Source organism: Theropithecus gelada, chromosome 12 (assembly GCF_003255815.1).
Source record: "Theropithecus gelada isolate Dixy chromosome 12, Tgel_1.0, whole genome shotgun sequence".
NCBI lineage: Eukaryota > Metazoa > Chordata > Mammalia > Primates > Cercopithecidae > Theropithecus > Theropithecus gelada.
This window is the reverse complement of record NC_037680.1, coordinates 84344578-84361059: the sequence shown is the minus strand read 5'-3', so window position 1 is coordinate 84361059 and position 16482 is coordinate 84344578. Positions and strand designations below refer to the sequence as shown.

Genomic DNA, 16482 nt, shown 5'->3' with positions numbered 1-16482 from the left:
GTGTAAGGAAAAAAGGGAAATAAGAAAATATACATGTACCTGCTCATTTGTTCAAGAGAAAAAATCAGGATGGATAAACCAGAGAGTAATGATTTTAGCTATTTACTGGGGATGGGTAGGAAAGAAATGAAAATGACAGAAGGAATGGGGAGGCACTACTGAGTATACTTTTTTGTGCAATTCTGACTTTTGGTACAGTGTTAAATGTTTCACTTACTAGGGAAAAAAAAGCAACAAGGATGAGTGGAGAAACTCTAAAATGGAACCCAAAAACAAAAGAACCATACCATATTTCAAGTGAACAACATAATCACACTGAAAGGCGGGGAAAAAAACCCCTAAAAACCCTAACCCAAGTAATTTTTGATATCTTAAATTTGTAACAAAATAGTTATAAACTCTGTCCCTTTATGCTATTATAAAAAATGACATCTTCCTATATCATGTGCTTATTCACATAAATTTATAGTTACTGTTTTATGCCTTTGTCTTTCAAATCACATAGGAAAAAAGGAGTTATAAACCAAAACTATAATAATCCTGGCTTTTATATTTACCTAGGTAATTACTTTACTAGTAGTATTTGGTTGGATTTGCTTCAGGATCAAATGTGTTATATACTAACATGAGATACACTTCAAAGTTAAAATCTAACACTAGCTGTACTTAAAATAAATTATGAATATAAATACATATAACATATACTGGTAATATAAGATTTCTTAGACCTCAAAATCAATTTATTGTTAGTCACTTAGGATTCTTAATTTAATTGTAAGGACAGAGAAAGGGGTTAGTTTAATAGCCAAGCGGGGGAAAAAACTACCCCTTTGAAAAACAGAAATATATCAAAATAAAAATAATTTACACTAACAAGAAGGAAGATAATTATGAGTCTGAAGTTTCTTAAACGCTCAAGTAAACGTGTCAAGATTTATGGAACTGTCCTTCCTGAGATACTTAATGTGGAGCTAATTTTTACACTAAAAAACGGTTTTGGTTCACCTTGGAGGCAAGGCATGGACTAGGCAACATCAATAACTGAACACAAAAATTACAGTAAACTACCCCTAAAATTAGGGGATGTTAGTAAAGCATCTTCCTGAGACAATTATCAAATTAATAGCTATCTGTTAAACACCATGGCATAAAAAATGGTTTGCAATGTGTTATTAAGCAGATAAATAACGGAGCCTCAGAGTTGGCTTATAACTAAAAAATGCTATAACCTTATCAAATGTATTCCACATTTTTCAACAGAAAGACAGCCAGCACAGTCTACAGAAACAGAAAAAAAAAAAAAAAAAAAAAAAAATCAGGACTGGTGAGAGTAACAAGTGCTCTTCTTATTCTGTAGGATAAGCTTCACTTTATTTGAGACAAATAACTCAAGATGAAGAAAAGTAATCTATAAAGAACTGACCTTAGCAACTAACTGGTCTTCTGACATCTCTTTATCTGCAACTACCTAAGACTTCCTCCACATCTTAGATTCTAACTATTAAAATCCATACCTGTAAGAAGGCCTCCTTGAAAGAATTTCCCTTCGCTTTTGGGAATCAGTTACACTATCCACTGACTCCTGTGAATCTTCACTTTCTGCAATAGTTGAAATCTGAAAATAAATAAAAACTTTATCTTGATAATCAAATTTAGTTCCTATAAAATTTTTGTTAAACAGTCAAATACAAAAATATATATAAACTTTATACATGCTTCAGTAGAAAAAAATCAGTTCTTATGGGAGACAACCATACCAATCACTCTCCCCTTCCCTTTACTTACCCTATAAACTAAGATGAAGTTAGAGAACCTAAAATAGCTACAGTTTAATTTTTTTTCAGGACTCCATGTAATCAATCCTGAATGCATCAGTATTACCTATCAGTTTTTTCTTACATCTGTTGGAACAAAACTACCAACTAAAGTAAGGTTTCTGATATAAGGGATAAAATGGATGGCTAAATATTTGGTACTAAGTCTATATAGTGACTATACAAATATTATTCTTTAACTTTATAAACACTTATGAATATATTTACAGTTATACAGTAAGACTGGCGATCCATCATCACATCCCTGACAGTTGTTCCTAGCAAGTTAGGAAAAACTCCTAACATGTTTCAAAGTTAGCATTCTATAATCACGTTTAAGTAAAAATTCAAGGTAAAGAACTATGCATTTCTGAGAAGAATCCCTAGACTGAAAAGTAATAAAGTGAATAAAAATTTTACATGGGATATTAATGATAGAAACTAGAATTTACAGATGACTATGTGCCAGGTGTTATGTGAATGCATTTACATATACTATATTACTTAATACTCATAGTAATGTAGGCACCAGATGGTACTATACTATTATATGCATTCCATAGATGGAAGAACTAAGATACAAAGTAGTAACTCACCCGAGTCACAAAGCTAGGAAGTAGTGGAGCCACTGTCAATATTTAGTACCTCCATTTTAGAGATCCTTACCAGCATCAAAATCCTGGTGGTTCCAGTCTCAAACCAGACTGTTCTAGTCTCAAACCAGGTTTGTCAGAAGCAGCAACCAGTGGCATTTTCACACCTTTTCTAGACTAGAAGAGTTCACTTACCTAAGTTGCTTGATTGTCAAATTTACACTGCCCACGTTTCTCTAATCAGCAGAAACCTTATGCTCTTTCCTGAACTAGGGACACATTATGCTGTCAGATTAAGAATTACACTTAACCAAGACAAAAGGGTCGATGTAGGTTAGCTCCATGTCAAAACGTATGGCAATGGCAGTAAGGAAACATATTCAGAGGTTCTTGAGAAATTCCAAGTGTACCCTATGTGTGGTCTGAGCCTAACGGTTCTCCCAAGTGGGCATTCATTTTGACAAGGCTTTGTGATATGCATGCTCATTTTAAAATGAAACCAGGTAAATCTAGTAACTTGTAGTAAAGCATACTTATAATGAAGTAATTTGCCCCATTCAAGCACTTTAAAGTCTACGTACAGTCTGAAAGACCTAAAAATCAACAGGCAACATATAATGAATTCATAAATGACAGATAAAAAGATTAGTAATGCTGAATTTAGTCTGTGATTCTCAGCAGAGTAATAATCCTGTAATTACTGCCAAAGGAGCACACAGAAAAGTTTCACGTTAATCAGTAGCTGCTGTAACTAGCCCACACAAGAGTCTCTGCACAAACTTTCTCATATACAGAAGATCAGGAACTATGAAAAGGCCCGAGCAAAGGATCAGAAATTCAAGGAATAACAAGACTGAACTCAAAGTGGATAGTACTGTGACAAGTGTTGTTTTCCTTCGTTAATACTCCACTCAGAATTCACTTAGTTCCTCTTTGGCTCTTTCTGTGTTCACTGCTTGGCTCTCACATGCCCCATCCTTACACCCTTCTCTTAAGGACATATAGTGATTAAGGAACACCCCCCGCCCCCTTCCAAGTTGGAACTCATTAAAACAACAACATCAAAACATGCCATATAAACTACCCACAGGATAGTTTTGAAATGAAACAAATTAATGTTGTTTTTAAATCTGTATCTTTTAATTTTTTTTTTTTTTTCTAACTCTGGATCTATGGCCCTTAATGGAAAAAAAAAAAAAAAGGTTGCCTTTCTCTGACCTATAAGATTTTGTCAATTCACACAGAAGGAATTAACTTATCACTATTTAGTGCTTGTAACTCTGTAAATGTAAAGAGAATTCAGACCACTGAAATGAACACAACACTTCCTCTTTGGGAATACCATCCGAAGACAAGTAAGCCATGAAGCCAATTCCTATGGAGTCCCTAATCTATCACTTAATCAATAATAAAAATACTGCCACAGGATATACCAACCCAAGAATGAAGTCTAATGTAAACTATGGACTCTGGGACATGATGATGTGTTAATGTAGGGTCATCAAATTATAACACAAATGTACTGGTCTGGGGGGGGGCGGATGTTAAGAATAGGGGAAGCTATCCACGGAGTTGGGGGAGGGTGTACATAGGTAATCTCTGTAGCTTCCTCTAAATTTTGCTGTGAACCTAAAACTGCTGTTAAAAAAAAAAAATCATACTGGACCCACATAACTGAGATCAATAAAACTCATGTCAAAAATCTATTTTACAAATAACAGAATAAAAACATACATATGAAAAAGTATATCCCAATTATAAACATCACATATCATCACCTTCCAATGATGGAACCCTTTCCTTTTGGTCTCATCTCCTATCACTTATTAACTTCTTTCTGAATTTTTTCAATAGGTCTTTAATTTTGGCTACTTGTAAGTCAAGAAATTTTCAAAAAGCTAAACTACCACTTGTAGATATAAAGTTTTAGGTCTGTATTTCTCAACTTTGGTTTATTTAAACACATACTACCTGTTTATATTGGAAAGGTGGAGGACTCTGTTTTGATTATTTGAAATCTTAAAATAAACTATAAAGTAACTAGAACCAATCAAAACAATGGTAATATTCGATGTTTACTAAAACTATACATGGTCCTCTGGAAACTTAAGTACTCTCCCTTGGTAGAGTTGACACTCATGGTTTGGATATAGTTTTTTTTTTTTTAATTAAAATTTTTTTTTTAAGAGACAGGATCTCATTCACTCATCCAGGCTGGAGTACAGTGGTGCGATCACAGCTCACTGCAGCCTCAAACTCACGGGCTCAGGAGATCCTCTGGACTCGACCTCCTGAGTAGCCGGGATAGCAGGCATGCACTACCACTCCCAGCTAATTTTTACTTTTTTTGTAGAGACAGGTTCTTGCTATGTTGCCCAGGCTGGTCTTGAACCCCTGGCTTCAAGCAATCATCCTGCCTGGGCTGGGATTACAGGCCACTGCGCCTGGCCTTAGATACAATGTTTTACTCATTGGATCAGGAAGCTTACTGAAAGTCTAGATCAATGATCTTCAAACTCTTTTGATGTGCATGTATCTCTTATAAATAAGAAAAATTTTACATAGGCATACATTTTTCTTATTTCTAAATTTTAAGTATTTGTATTATAAAACAAGAGTTCTTAAAGAGATAGGATAAGCACAAATATTAAAAATTTATATATTTCTTAAAGATAAATAATGTAGTTTTTCAGGATAGTGAGAATGACATGATTTAATATGCTTCATTAAAAAATCATTTAACACTTTTTTTTTGTTTTTTTTTTTAAGACAGAGTCTTACTCTGTCACTCAGGCTGGAGTACAGCAGCATGATCTTGGTTCACTGCAACCTCCGTCTCCTGGGTTCAAGCGATTCTTGTGCCTCAGCCTCCCGAGTAGCTGGGATTATAGGTGCCTACCACCACCCCTGGCTAATTTTTCCATTTTTAGTAGAGATGGTGTTTTGCCATGTTGGCCAGACTGGTCTCAAACTCTTGAGCTCAAGTGATGCGATTGCCTTGGCCTCCCAAAGTGCTGGGATTACAGGCATGAGCCACGGAGTCTGACTTCATTTAACACTTTATAACAGTCATTTAGAAATCAGATTCTAAGCTTGGGTTTTCTGAAACGTGATTTAACAATTGCTGGCATTGAAAAAGAAAACTCATGTAGATAACAAAACTAGGTGCGTTTGAGGTGTGCTTACTAAATAATCATTTTCATCTACCAATTATGCAAGCTTTCAATGAGATTTATCTAGTTTATTATTTTCATCTCCCTGGCTCTAAGTCAGTTTATTGCATGTTAATAGGAAGGGGTTACAATTTTGTATTTTTAACAAACAAGTTTGACACCTGCTGAAACTCTGGAAGACTTCTAAACAATTTAGAATGTTCTATTTCTAGGGTTTTCAAGTATTTAGATTTGAAATTTTAACACTTATGTTGTAAACTGCATCTCCAATCACTTCCTTCCTTGCTTACTCTATTCCAGCCATACCTTTCTGTTATTCCTCGATATCCCAAGTATACCCTCACTTCCAAACCTTTGGATCTGCGTGCCTTAGCCTCCTTCATTGCCTTCTGGTTTGTGCTGTGCTCCCTGAGCACATTACATAAAGTAGAACACCCTTCCCTCCACATCATTCTCCATCCCCTTCCCCTGGCTTTATTCATCTCTCTCGTACTTCTCAACTGACACACTTTATTTTTTCATAGTCTGTCTCTTTTCATTAAAATATGATCTTCATATTATTTGCTCATTGCTGTCTTTTATAGCAAATAGAACAGTGACTGGCACATAGCATGTCACCAATAAACATTTGTTTTATGAATAAAAGATAATTTAAAGCAATAATCTATTCTCACATCAAGAGAAATGTACCTCATATATTTTGGAAACTTTATTCTAAAATATTAATGAGATCTCCCATCTACAAGATCCTCTCCTTGTTTGATCATCTCTTCTGATAGAAACTATTTCCTAGTTGTTAACACTAATCACCATTAACTGGCTAAGATAACTATTAAAATAGATACTCCATAGTTTAGGCCTTTTAAAGAAAAAAAATTATATTTATATCTCTGTTTGTAGAATCCAGGGTTCAAAAAGTCCAACTTTTATTTTATAAATACATACTCTTAAATTAGAAGTACAGCTCACCTTAACGGACCTTAATGGAAAAATGTGTTCCTTAAAGATGAATACAAGCAAATAAAAAAAAAGAATATTTCTATAGTTAATGGCCATAAAATCTCCACGTCCAAATTATGTTGCCCCAGAATAAATATTAAAATCAAGAATACAATCAACAATAACACCTATTACAATCAAAAATAGTAATCTTAGCAAATGTTATGGCTGTAACTTAATTTTTGTGTTCTTTATAGAAAGATCTTCTGTAAGTGAAAAAGAGAAAGGTAGATGTGCCCAAGGTCATTTGACTTATTAATGTCCAAACTGGTTCTGGAATCTAGGTCTCCTCACTAGCAAATCAAGTTTTTTCACTATTATCAAGAGGAGAATATGGCTAGGGAATTAGTAGTGACACAGTATGGACAATGGTAAGGTAGGACTCAATGGAATAAAAACTAAGGCAAAGGACTATTGCTCAGTCATTGTGATTTCATAGAAATATCAAGTTCTTAGATCTTTACATGCACAACACTATCTTTTACTTGTTAACAAATGTCATTCCCAGTGTCTTATGGAAATTCATACAACTGATGATTTCACACAAAAACATTACTTCTCCTCCCCCACACTCCCACTTAAGTGTCAAAGCGAACCAAAAGCACAAAGACAGAATGAAGTAGAGGTGGGTAATAGCAGTTCAATGACTCAATAGTATAAAATGGCTGACAAATTATACTGAGGACATTAATAGAACGCTTCCAGGACAGAGACAGCACTTCTCCCCTCTACAAATATTAATCAGTTCTGGTTACTGTATGTAAAGAAAATATAACAGCTCTCACCCAGAAGAAAACAACCAGGATGGTGAAGAGGAAACAAAGTTATACCATCTAACAAATGGCTAAAGAAAAATAGTTTGTTTAGTCTGGAAATTTTCTTAAAAATAGGAAGGGTGCGGGGGATGGGGAAGAGGAAGCAGTCCAATAGAACAGGAATTAGACTTGCTAATCTAGTTTCCGAGAATAGAACCTGTGTTTACCTGGGATCTCTAGGTGAAAGTTTTAGAAAGATACATTTTGGATCATCACAGGGAAGAATATTTTAGTAATCATTCCTAACTGTAAATAGGTTACCTCAGGAGATTGAGCTTCCTTTCTCTGAAAGTGTTCAAGTAAATGCTGGACTACCATTAGGAAGAGGGGAGAAATGTTAAACAGAATTAAGCAACAGACTAAGGGCTGGCGAGGTAACAAGTATGGCCTAGACCCAGAAGATCTCTGAGGGTTTTGTTCAAGTGCTGAAATTCCATGTTTATAGAGGAAAAGGACAAAGACATAAAGAATAATTTCTCACCTTCCTTTCTAATAATAGTTCTCTCCAAATCTAGGACCTAGGACTCACCTGTGTTCCGGAGAAAAGTCTTTTTAAGTCCTTACAGGAAGACTGTGAAGCAAAAAATATGAAATGGGAGGCTGGGGTTATGGCCTACTTGAATGAACGTTCAAGTCTTTTTTTTCAATAAGCTCAATTGCAATGATCTATACTGCTCTCGGTTCCCTACAGTTAAACAGAGTAGTCACCTTCAAAGGTCTACAGTGCCTTTATTACCTGTGGATCAAACCCAAAGGAAAGATCTCTCCAAAGAATAAGATAACATGCATAGTATAATCCCTGACCCTCAAGATGTACCCTCTGAATATATTATTTAAAAGTTATACACTGTAACTGAAAACCCTAAGCACAGTTGATTTTACAAATGCTTTATGTAATTTCTAAGTTCAAATAATATCTTAGGTAAGGGTATTAATTTTTGATCAAGGGTTTATTTTTCTCCAATTGTAGATTCAGAAAATTCATTACTATTTTTGCATCTCAATTTTTCTTAACTGAGGTACCTCGGTCCTACAGTTTCTCCCAAACATTTCCACTTTATCTCATGTACTTCATTATTTTCCCCAATCATTTTTCTTCCGCAGCTTAAGAAATTAGTCATTTTCTTTTGTTTGTTCTTCTGTATATATGTTCCTACACATAAGGTGACTATATAGATGCAGCATATTCCTATACTGTGAATAAAATAAACTCTGAACTAGATGTGTCCTTATTTTCATAACTAGTGAAAGGAGAGAGATATGGCTATAAACAATAGTTATTAAAATAAATGCAGAACTTTTTATACACATACCTGAACTGTTTGGACTTGTGGAGACTGAATAACTGATGGCTGGGCCGCCTGAATGACTCCATGGACTTGAACTGTCTGCCCATTGGGCAGCTGTACTAGAGTTACAGTTGGAGCAGAAGATGTTGCATGAGCTGCTGGCATAGATACCTATGGTGTTGAACACAGAAAAGAATTATCATCCCAGACACTCTTTGGCAGTACTCATGTTCAATATGAAATAACATTTTAGAAGCAAAAACGTGACCTTTTTGCTAGATATGTATTTCCCCGATATGAAAGTAATGACTAAATTTAATATTCTTTAACAAAAAAACACTATAAAAAACACCAAAAACTATACCCCTACCCTTTTCAGCTGTTCCCAAGTGACAAAAAAAAAAAAAGCTATTTCAATGTTATACCAAATATATAATACTGACTCTCAGAACATGAGGTATCACTTTATTTGTATGGCACTTTACATTTTCCCATCTGCTTTCATTTCCAATTTCTGATTTCGCTATTTGAAGAAAATGAAGACTCGGTGATAAGGATCTCCATTTTAAGAGCAAAAATAACTGCTCAACGAGATTAAGTGTTCACCCAAGGTCAACAGATATACTATCCTTGAAGAAACATAAAATTCTTCAGAATATGTTAAATAAGTCACATTCTAAAATCTAACTGCTCTCAAGCACGAGCAAACCTGACCTACTAAGTCTAGAACTAACGCAGTTTTAATGAGTCAATATCCAGGTTAAAAGGGTCCTTAGATCATACATGTCTATCAGATGTTATTTATTGCTCCTATGCTTGAACGCATTCAAGGATAGGAATTCTATTTGCTAATTCAGGAAACAGTTACTGGGGACCTATGTTCCAGGATTAATGTTAGAACTGAAACTATAGAAGTGAGAAAGAGAGGGGTTTCTGACCTCAAATAAATTATTGGGGGTATGTATGTGAAGGAATGGGGAAAAGAGACACAAGTAAATACAATTCAGTTTAGTAATGAGGTTTGCTAAAAGAAAAATGGACACACTGAGGAGAATTACTCTACCCAACCTAAGAGAAGGGGAGGCTACCAGGTAAGAATGTGAATTTAAAACAAAAGAAAAAATTTAGAGTTGCTATTATTACTTACAGGGAAGAGTCAGAGAATTTCAAGCAGAGTGGAGCAGTGGCAAAAGCAAAGAGAAACAGCATACATGGCAGAGTGGGATAACCAGCAGCTCAGCACCAATGGGCACATAAGTGTGTTACTGTATGATGTTTGAAGTAGGGAGAGAGAAAACAATGGAGGCAGGTGGGCCTAGAAGTGCTAGTCATAAAAAGCCTGTATTATGTCACATCAAAGAAATTGCATTCTATCCTGAGGGAACTGTAGAATCCACTGAAGGGCTTTTGAACTCCTAAATACCAAGGTGATGTTTGCTTTTAGATAGATCACTTTAGGCCAGGCGAGGTGGCTCACGCCTGTAATCCCAGCACTTTGGGAGGCTGAGGCGGGTGGATCACCTGAGGTCTGGAGTTCCGAGACCAGCCTGGCCAACATGGTGAAACCCCATCTCTACTAAAAATACAAAAAATTAGCCGGGTGTGGTGGCAGGCGCCTGTAATCCCAGCTACTTGGGAGGCTGAAGCAGGAGAACTGCTTAAACCGGAGGGGCAGAGGTTGCAGTGAGCCGAGATCGCGCCATTGAACTCCAGACTGGGCAACAAGAGCAAAACTCCATCTCAAAAAAGAAAAAAATCACTTTAGTGGCAGTGTGAAAGATACGTATTTTGGGGGGAAAACTGGTGGTGGGGAGACCAATGAAGAAAGCCCATGCAGTAGTTAAGGAAAGATGATGAAGGCCAAAAGTAGGGCAGTTAGTAGTAGCAGAGATGGGAATGAGGGAAGTGATTTTATGAAAATTTGGAAGCAGTCCAGAAACGGCTTTATGAATGGTTAAAAGAAGTGACAGAGGAACTGCAGATGACCCACATTTCATGTCTGAAAGAGAATTGGTAGACTATGTCCTTAATTGAAAAAGAGAATGCAAGAAGTAAGGACAGCCTTTTGGGTGACTGGAGTTGTAATAGATGATGAGCCTAATCTGACATCTGAATTTCTAGAGATGTTTATTTTAGCAGGCAGTGAAATATTTGACTGTGAAGCCTGGGGGAAAGATCCCTATAAAAACAGAGTCTTTGACATATAGGTTAAAACCAGGAGCTTCCATCTCTGGATAGTAATAAAGTCCTTCCTTATTAATCACTTTCTCTCTGGCCACTGTAAGTCTTGCTTAGTCTTATTTGGTTCTCAAAATGTGGTCCATGGAATAGCTTCATTAGAGTCACACAGGATACTCTGTAAAGTTAAATCTAACAGGAACCCAATCGTACTTCCCCTGACACTGAAGTTTGAGAACCATAACCTTACTCAGAGTATCTCATCTCAATTCCATATAAATGCTCTTCTAATATTTGAAGCAATTACTATGTTCTCTTTCCTGAGCCTTCTCTAGGGAAAATATACCTAGCTAACTCAATGAATAATTCCTTTTCTACACTAATAATTTTATATAATGGCTCCTCTCATTACAAATTTATAAAATACAGACATAAAAAATAACCCTTTATATTCCTATCACCCATAGCTAATCACTTTTAATATTTTTGCTGTAGATCTTCTAGATGTTAAGGCACATGTACATTCAATTGACTGACTGAGATGGAGTCTTGCTCTGTCACCCAGGCTGGAGGGCAGTGGTGTGGTCTCGGCTCACTGCAAGCTCTGCGTCCCGGGTTCCTGCCATTCTCCTGCCTCAGCCTCCTGAGTAGCTAGGACTACAGGAGTCCACCACTACACCCGGCTAATTTTTTGTATTTTAAGTAGAGACGGGGTTTCACCCTGTTAGCCAGGATGGTCTTGATCTCCTGACCTCATGTTCCGCCTGCCTCGGCCTCCCAAAGTGCTGGGATTACAGGTGTGAGCCACCACGCCCAGCCCATACATTCAATTTTTATAACATGCTATCTTTACTCAGCCAACCCTTCTTTCTCATAAAACCATTGGAAAACATGCTTTACCATACCAAAAACACAAATTGTGAGAAAATGGAAGTAGAGTGAAAGGAATTCCCAGCATGACGCAATACAGCTGACTCTGGGGACAACCAGAGTGGACAAAATAGTGTGACTCCAGAGATATGTTGAGGGTTATCATCATAAAGATGCCTACTGGCATTGCATCTTCTTCTTCTTCTTCTTTTTTTTTTTGTTGAGAGGGAGTCTTGTTCTGTCACCCCGACTGGAATGCAGTGGCGCAATCTTGGTTCACTGCAACCTCTGCCTCCCGGGCTTAAGCAACGCTCCCGCCTCAGCCTTCCGAGGTAGCTGGATTTACAGGCGTGTGCTACCACGCCTGGTTTTTTGTATTTTTAGTAGAGATGGGGTTTCACCATGTTGGCCAGGCTGGTCTTGAACTCCTGACCTCACGTGATCTGCCCACCTCAGCCTCCTAAAGTGCTGGGATTACAGGCGTGAGCCACGGTGCCCAGCCTAGCATTGTGTCTTCTTCTTTCTAGAGGGCAAAATGTACAGATGAGCCCAGATTCTTATGTGTTGCCCCTGTATTGATGGAAGTCCTGGCTCTCTCCCCTTAAGTCCTGCAGCCTGCCTCGTATGAGTACATTAAATGTATCTAGCTTTGTCTTATTCCTGAAGGCTGGAGGTAAACCCTGGTGGTCTTACGAGAAAACACAGAACAGCTCACTCCTTCTGACTATATTCTTGCTGGAAATCTAGTATCTGGCTCACACTATCTCAGCCAGACACCAAGTGTGATGAGCCCTCTATTTCCCATTATTCATTCTTGCTAGGTGACTTCTCTAGGAACTTTTAAACTCTTGGAGAAACTGAAGCTACATATATCAGAGTTTCTGTTAGGATTATATTCTCCTGGGAACCTTCATCTGAAAGAGGCGGTATCACACTATTACCTAGCAGGTCTGTATTTGCTATTTGTTTTTTAAGTTAACCACCTTTCTCATTCCTATCTATGTAAACAGCTGTTAATAAAATATCTGAGGAAAATACATGCAAACAAATACATAAGAATGAGAGAAAATATTCTTAAAGATAGGATGTTAAAGACAAAGATGAAATGAAAGTATCAGGAATTATATTTAAAATATACAGGAAACAAGAAAACTACTATCATCCTTAAAATTTCCTTACATGTCAATTTATTTGCTTATCCTAATTTTTAGTTTAGGTATATAAACTTAGGCTTTCATATTATCTGCATCCGCACTGCTGAAAAATAAATCTGTGTCATACAAAAAAAAAAAAAGCAGTTGTCATACAGAGCCAAGGTTTTCCTTCCTTATCTAAGAGCACCAATTAATTTACCCATAAGTTTAAAATGTAATTATTTCTGGGTCATTTCACTAAAAATACTGTATTATTGTTTAATAATACATTTTACTGTTGTTATTGAATACTATCATTTCTAAACATACGCTAATACTAAGTAAATAGGAATTTTGATATTGTAAGAATTATCTCTTGCTCATTCTATGTATATCTATGTAATAACAACTGAATTCTCTTGGAAACGTATTCCTCTAGGAAGAGTCACAAACTGGAATCTCTCCACGTATTTTATACCTGGGCTAATGTGGCAATCTGTGGCTGGGCTTGAACTGTCATTTGTTGGTTTTCAGCTTCTGTTACAGCTGCATCTCCACTCTGCTGGTTCTCGGCTCCAGATTCCATGGTCATTTAGTTACCTATAATAATATGGAAGAGTGTTACAAGCACCACAGTGCTTTGTGCTTTCATGACTTTAAAGGCAAATTTCAAGTTATAAATAGGTATATACGTGGTGGTTAAGTTACCAAGTGAACTCAGAAATCTAGTTAAAATATAATGTAGCTGAATTACTGTCAAACTTGTTCAAATATGCTGAGCTATAAAAGTTCTTGTCCTTTCAAAGAAGAAAAAAACATTTCTTCTCCCTTGGCTGTTTCTTCCCAATGAGATATTACCTTGTCTAGAAATAAAAGATTCTTCTCTTACATAAATCTCCCCTACTAACAAGGAGAGGTGCAGTGGTAGCAAAATTATAATTTTTCAAAACTATACTCATCGGGTACAGAGAGATGGCAGAGAGTGGAAGTGAGCTAATGATGACAGAGTCTATTAGATATTGGCTTCATAATACCTCCCATAAGGGTATTTCCCCCCATAAGAGGAAAGAAACAGGAATTGTAAGCTACTTCCAAAAGTGATTACTAGTGGTAGGACAAAATCAGTCCGTTTCAAGCCCAAATTTTTTTTAGAGATGAGGTCTCGCTCTGTTGCCCAGACTGGAGTGCAGTAGCGTGATCACAGGTCATCTCAATCTAAAACTCTCGGACTCAAGTGATCCTCCCACCTCATCCTCTGGAGTAGCTGAGAATACACGTGCATGGCACCATACCAGGTAATTTCAAAAGCCCAAGTTGTGGAATTTCAAGGTAGAAAGGTGGAATAAATGGCCACAGAGCCAAATCAGAGGTGCCAAACACGGAAAAAGTTAAGGCATTCTGATACCTTACCCTATGTATAGCATGCAACACTATACTGTACACATATATACATACACAGAGAAACACCTTTTATATTTTTTAATTGTAAAATTCTGTGTAAGGTAAAAATTCATATTACTTTTTGGGCTCTGCTTTGCTAAGCACTTAGTGTATCTGTTGGGTAATCTAACACTGGATGGCAGCAAAAGTGGAGTGGAGAGCAATTCCTACCAGCAGTAGCTACTGTAAATCAAGGTTAGAGAAATCTCTGTTAACTGGGGAAACAATCCTGTCTAAAGGATTCAGGAAAACAGGCAATGTTTCTAGGGCCTGTTATAATTCAGTGTCTCGCATCTTATCTGTCAAAACAAATTTGTTAATACTGACGGACTACCTTTAGTGATTCCACAAATAACACAAAAAGCCCACAACTTTTCCAGAATATATTTCATTTATTTTACAACTCTGAAACTGATCAAAACTATCACTGATCCTTGTGATCATTACACTCCATCATAATGTATTACATACTAATATATTTTGCTGTCACTCATAAGGTTCTATAAAAAGAAAGTGTTTTACAAGTGACAGTTTAAAAAATGAAAATGAAAATATCTCTGTAGAAATGAATATAGTTTGGAAATATCAAAATCCACAAAACACAGATGATAAGGAAAAAGATCAATAGACTTGAATACATTATTTAAAATATTCATAAAGCCACCAAGACAAGTGCACTGACCATATAATCAATAGTAATATCCAGAGATGTAGTTCAATGGTATTTGCTGTAAAATTTTTTAATCATAGCAAAAAAAAAAAAAAAAACCCACCTGAAAACAATTATCCATCATTAAGAGAACCATTACAAAATTGTAACAATGAAAAAATTTAATATATTGACATACTGTAAAATAGAGCCCCATTTATATTTTTAAAAAAGTAAAACAAATTGTTGTAAAGGTTTATGCATGCAAAAGGTGTGCAAGATTAAACACTAAACTATTAGCAGTAGCTCTGAAGAGAGAAATAGAATTTTGTAGAACTGTACAGAATGACTTTCACCTTTAACTCTAGACATATTTCAGTATTTTAATATTGACTGAAGTTTCTTTCTTCCCATGAGCATGGATTCAGGATTACTTGTACAATTAAACTTTAATGTCACAAGACATGTATAATATTATAAAATAATAAATCAAAACTATAATTTTGATACAAAGTTTTTAAAATCTCAGATACTTTTTAAATGAAATTACCATTTTTGTTTAAATTTTGCCTATTTACCCTATATTTCTAAATTATAAAAAATAACTTAAAAAAGTATCAAATAACTCTGGTTATCACTGGTGATTAACTTACTGAGTTATATTTTGCAATCTTTTTATTTAAAAATAAAAAACTTTATTTTTAAACTAAAAATAAGACAGACATCAAATGTAACAAACAACAACAACAAAAGTTTACCTGGGCTGGGAGCAATGGCTTATGCCTGTAATCCCAGCACTCTGGGAGGCAGAGGCAGGTGGATCACCTGAGGTCAGCAGTTCAAGACCAGCCTGGTCAACATGGTGAAACCTCATCTCTACTAAAAGCATAAAAACTAGCCAGGCCGGGCGCGGTGGCTCAACCCTGTAATCCCAGCACTTTGGGAGGCCGAGGCGGGTGGATCACGAGGTCAGGAGATCGAGACCATCCTGACTAACATGGTGAAACCCCGTCTCTACTAAAAATACAAAAAACTAGCCGGGCGTGGTGGCGGGCGCCTGTAGTCCCAGCTACTCGGAGGCTGAGGCAGGAGAATGGCATAAACCCGGGAGGCGGAGCTTGCAGTGAGCCGAGATCGCGCCACTGCACTCCAGCCTGGGTGACACAGCGAGACTCCGTCTCAAAAAAAAAAAAAAAAAAAAAAAAAAAAAAAAAAAAAAAAAAAAAAACAAACTAGCCAGGCGTGGTAGTGGGTGCCTGTAATCCCAGCTACTTGGGAGGCTGAGGCAGGAGAATTGCTTGAACCCAGGAGACAGAGGCTGCAGTGAGCTGACATGGTGCCACTTCACTTCAGCCTTGGTGTCAGAGTGAGACTCTGTCTCAAAAAAAAAAAAAAAAAAAAGGTTTACCTGTAAGTTATCCATACTTTTCATCTTGAAGAAAATGGCATATAAAAACAAAAAACTAATTTCAGTAACAATAACATAAATAAATAAATAAATAAATACTCTCAATGACAGTACTGAGTCA

The 16482-nt window shown here is 36.4% G+C and overlaps 1 protein-coding gene across 5 annotated transcripts in view; it reads right to left on the bottom strand.

Annotated features, from left to right (window-relative positions):
* The window catches only part of CREB1 (cAMP responsive element binding protein 1), a 79914-nt gene that overhangs the window by 38413 nt on the left and 25019 nt on the right, over nt 1-16482 (bottom strand). For 2 of the 5 annotated variants that reach the window (XR_003122117.1, XM_025404272.1), the window contains exons 2-5: nt 13343-13464; nt 8708-8854; nt 7924-7965; nt 1515-1615 (exon numbers count right to left, since the gene is read on the bottom strand). Coding sequence is in view for 4 of the 5 variants with exons in the window: in XM_025404272.1 (XP_025260057.1) it covers nt 1515-1615; nt 7924-7965; nt 8708-8854; nt 13343-13456 (404 nt within the window). In the remaining variant the exon portion in view is untranslated. Of the gene's footprint in view, nt 1-1514; nt 1616-7923; nt 7966-8707; nt 8855-9830; nt 9897-13342; nt 13465-16482 lie in introns of those variants that run through there. The other 3 variants (XM_025404273.1, XM_025404275.1, XM_025404274.1) reach the window with 2 other exon arrangements.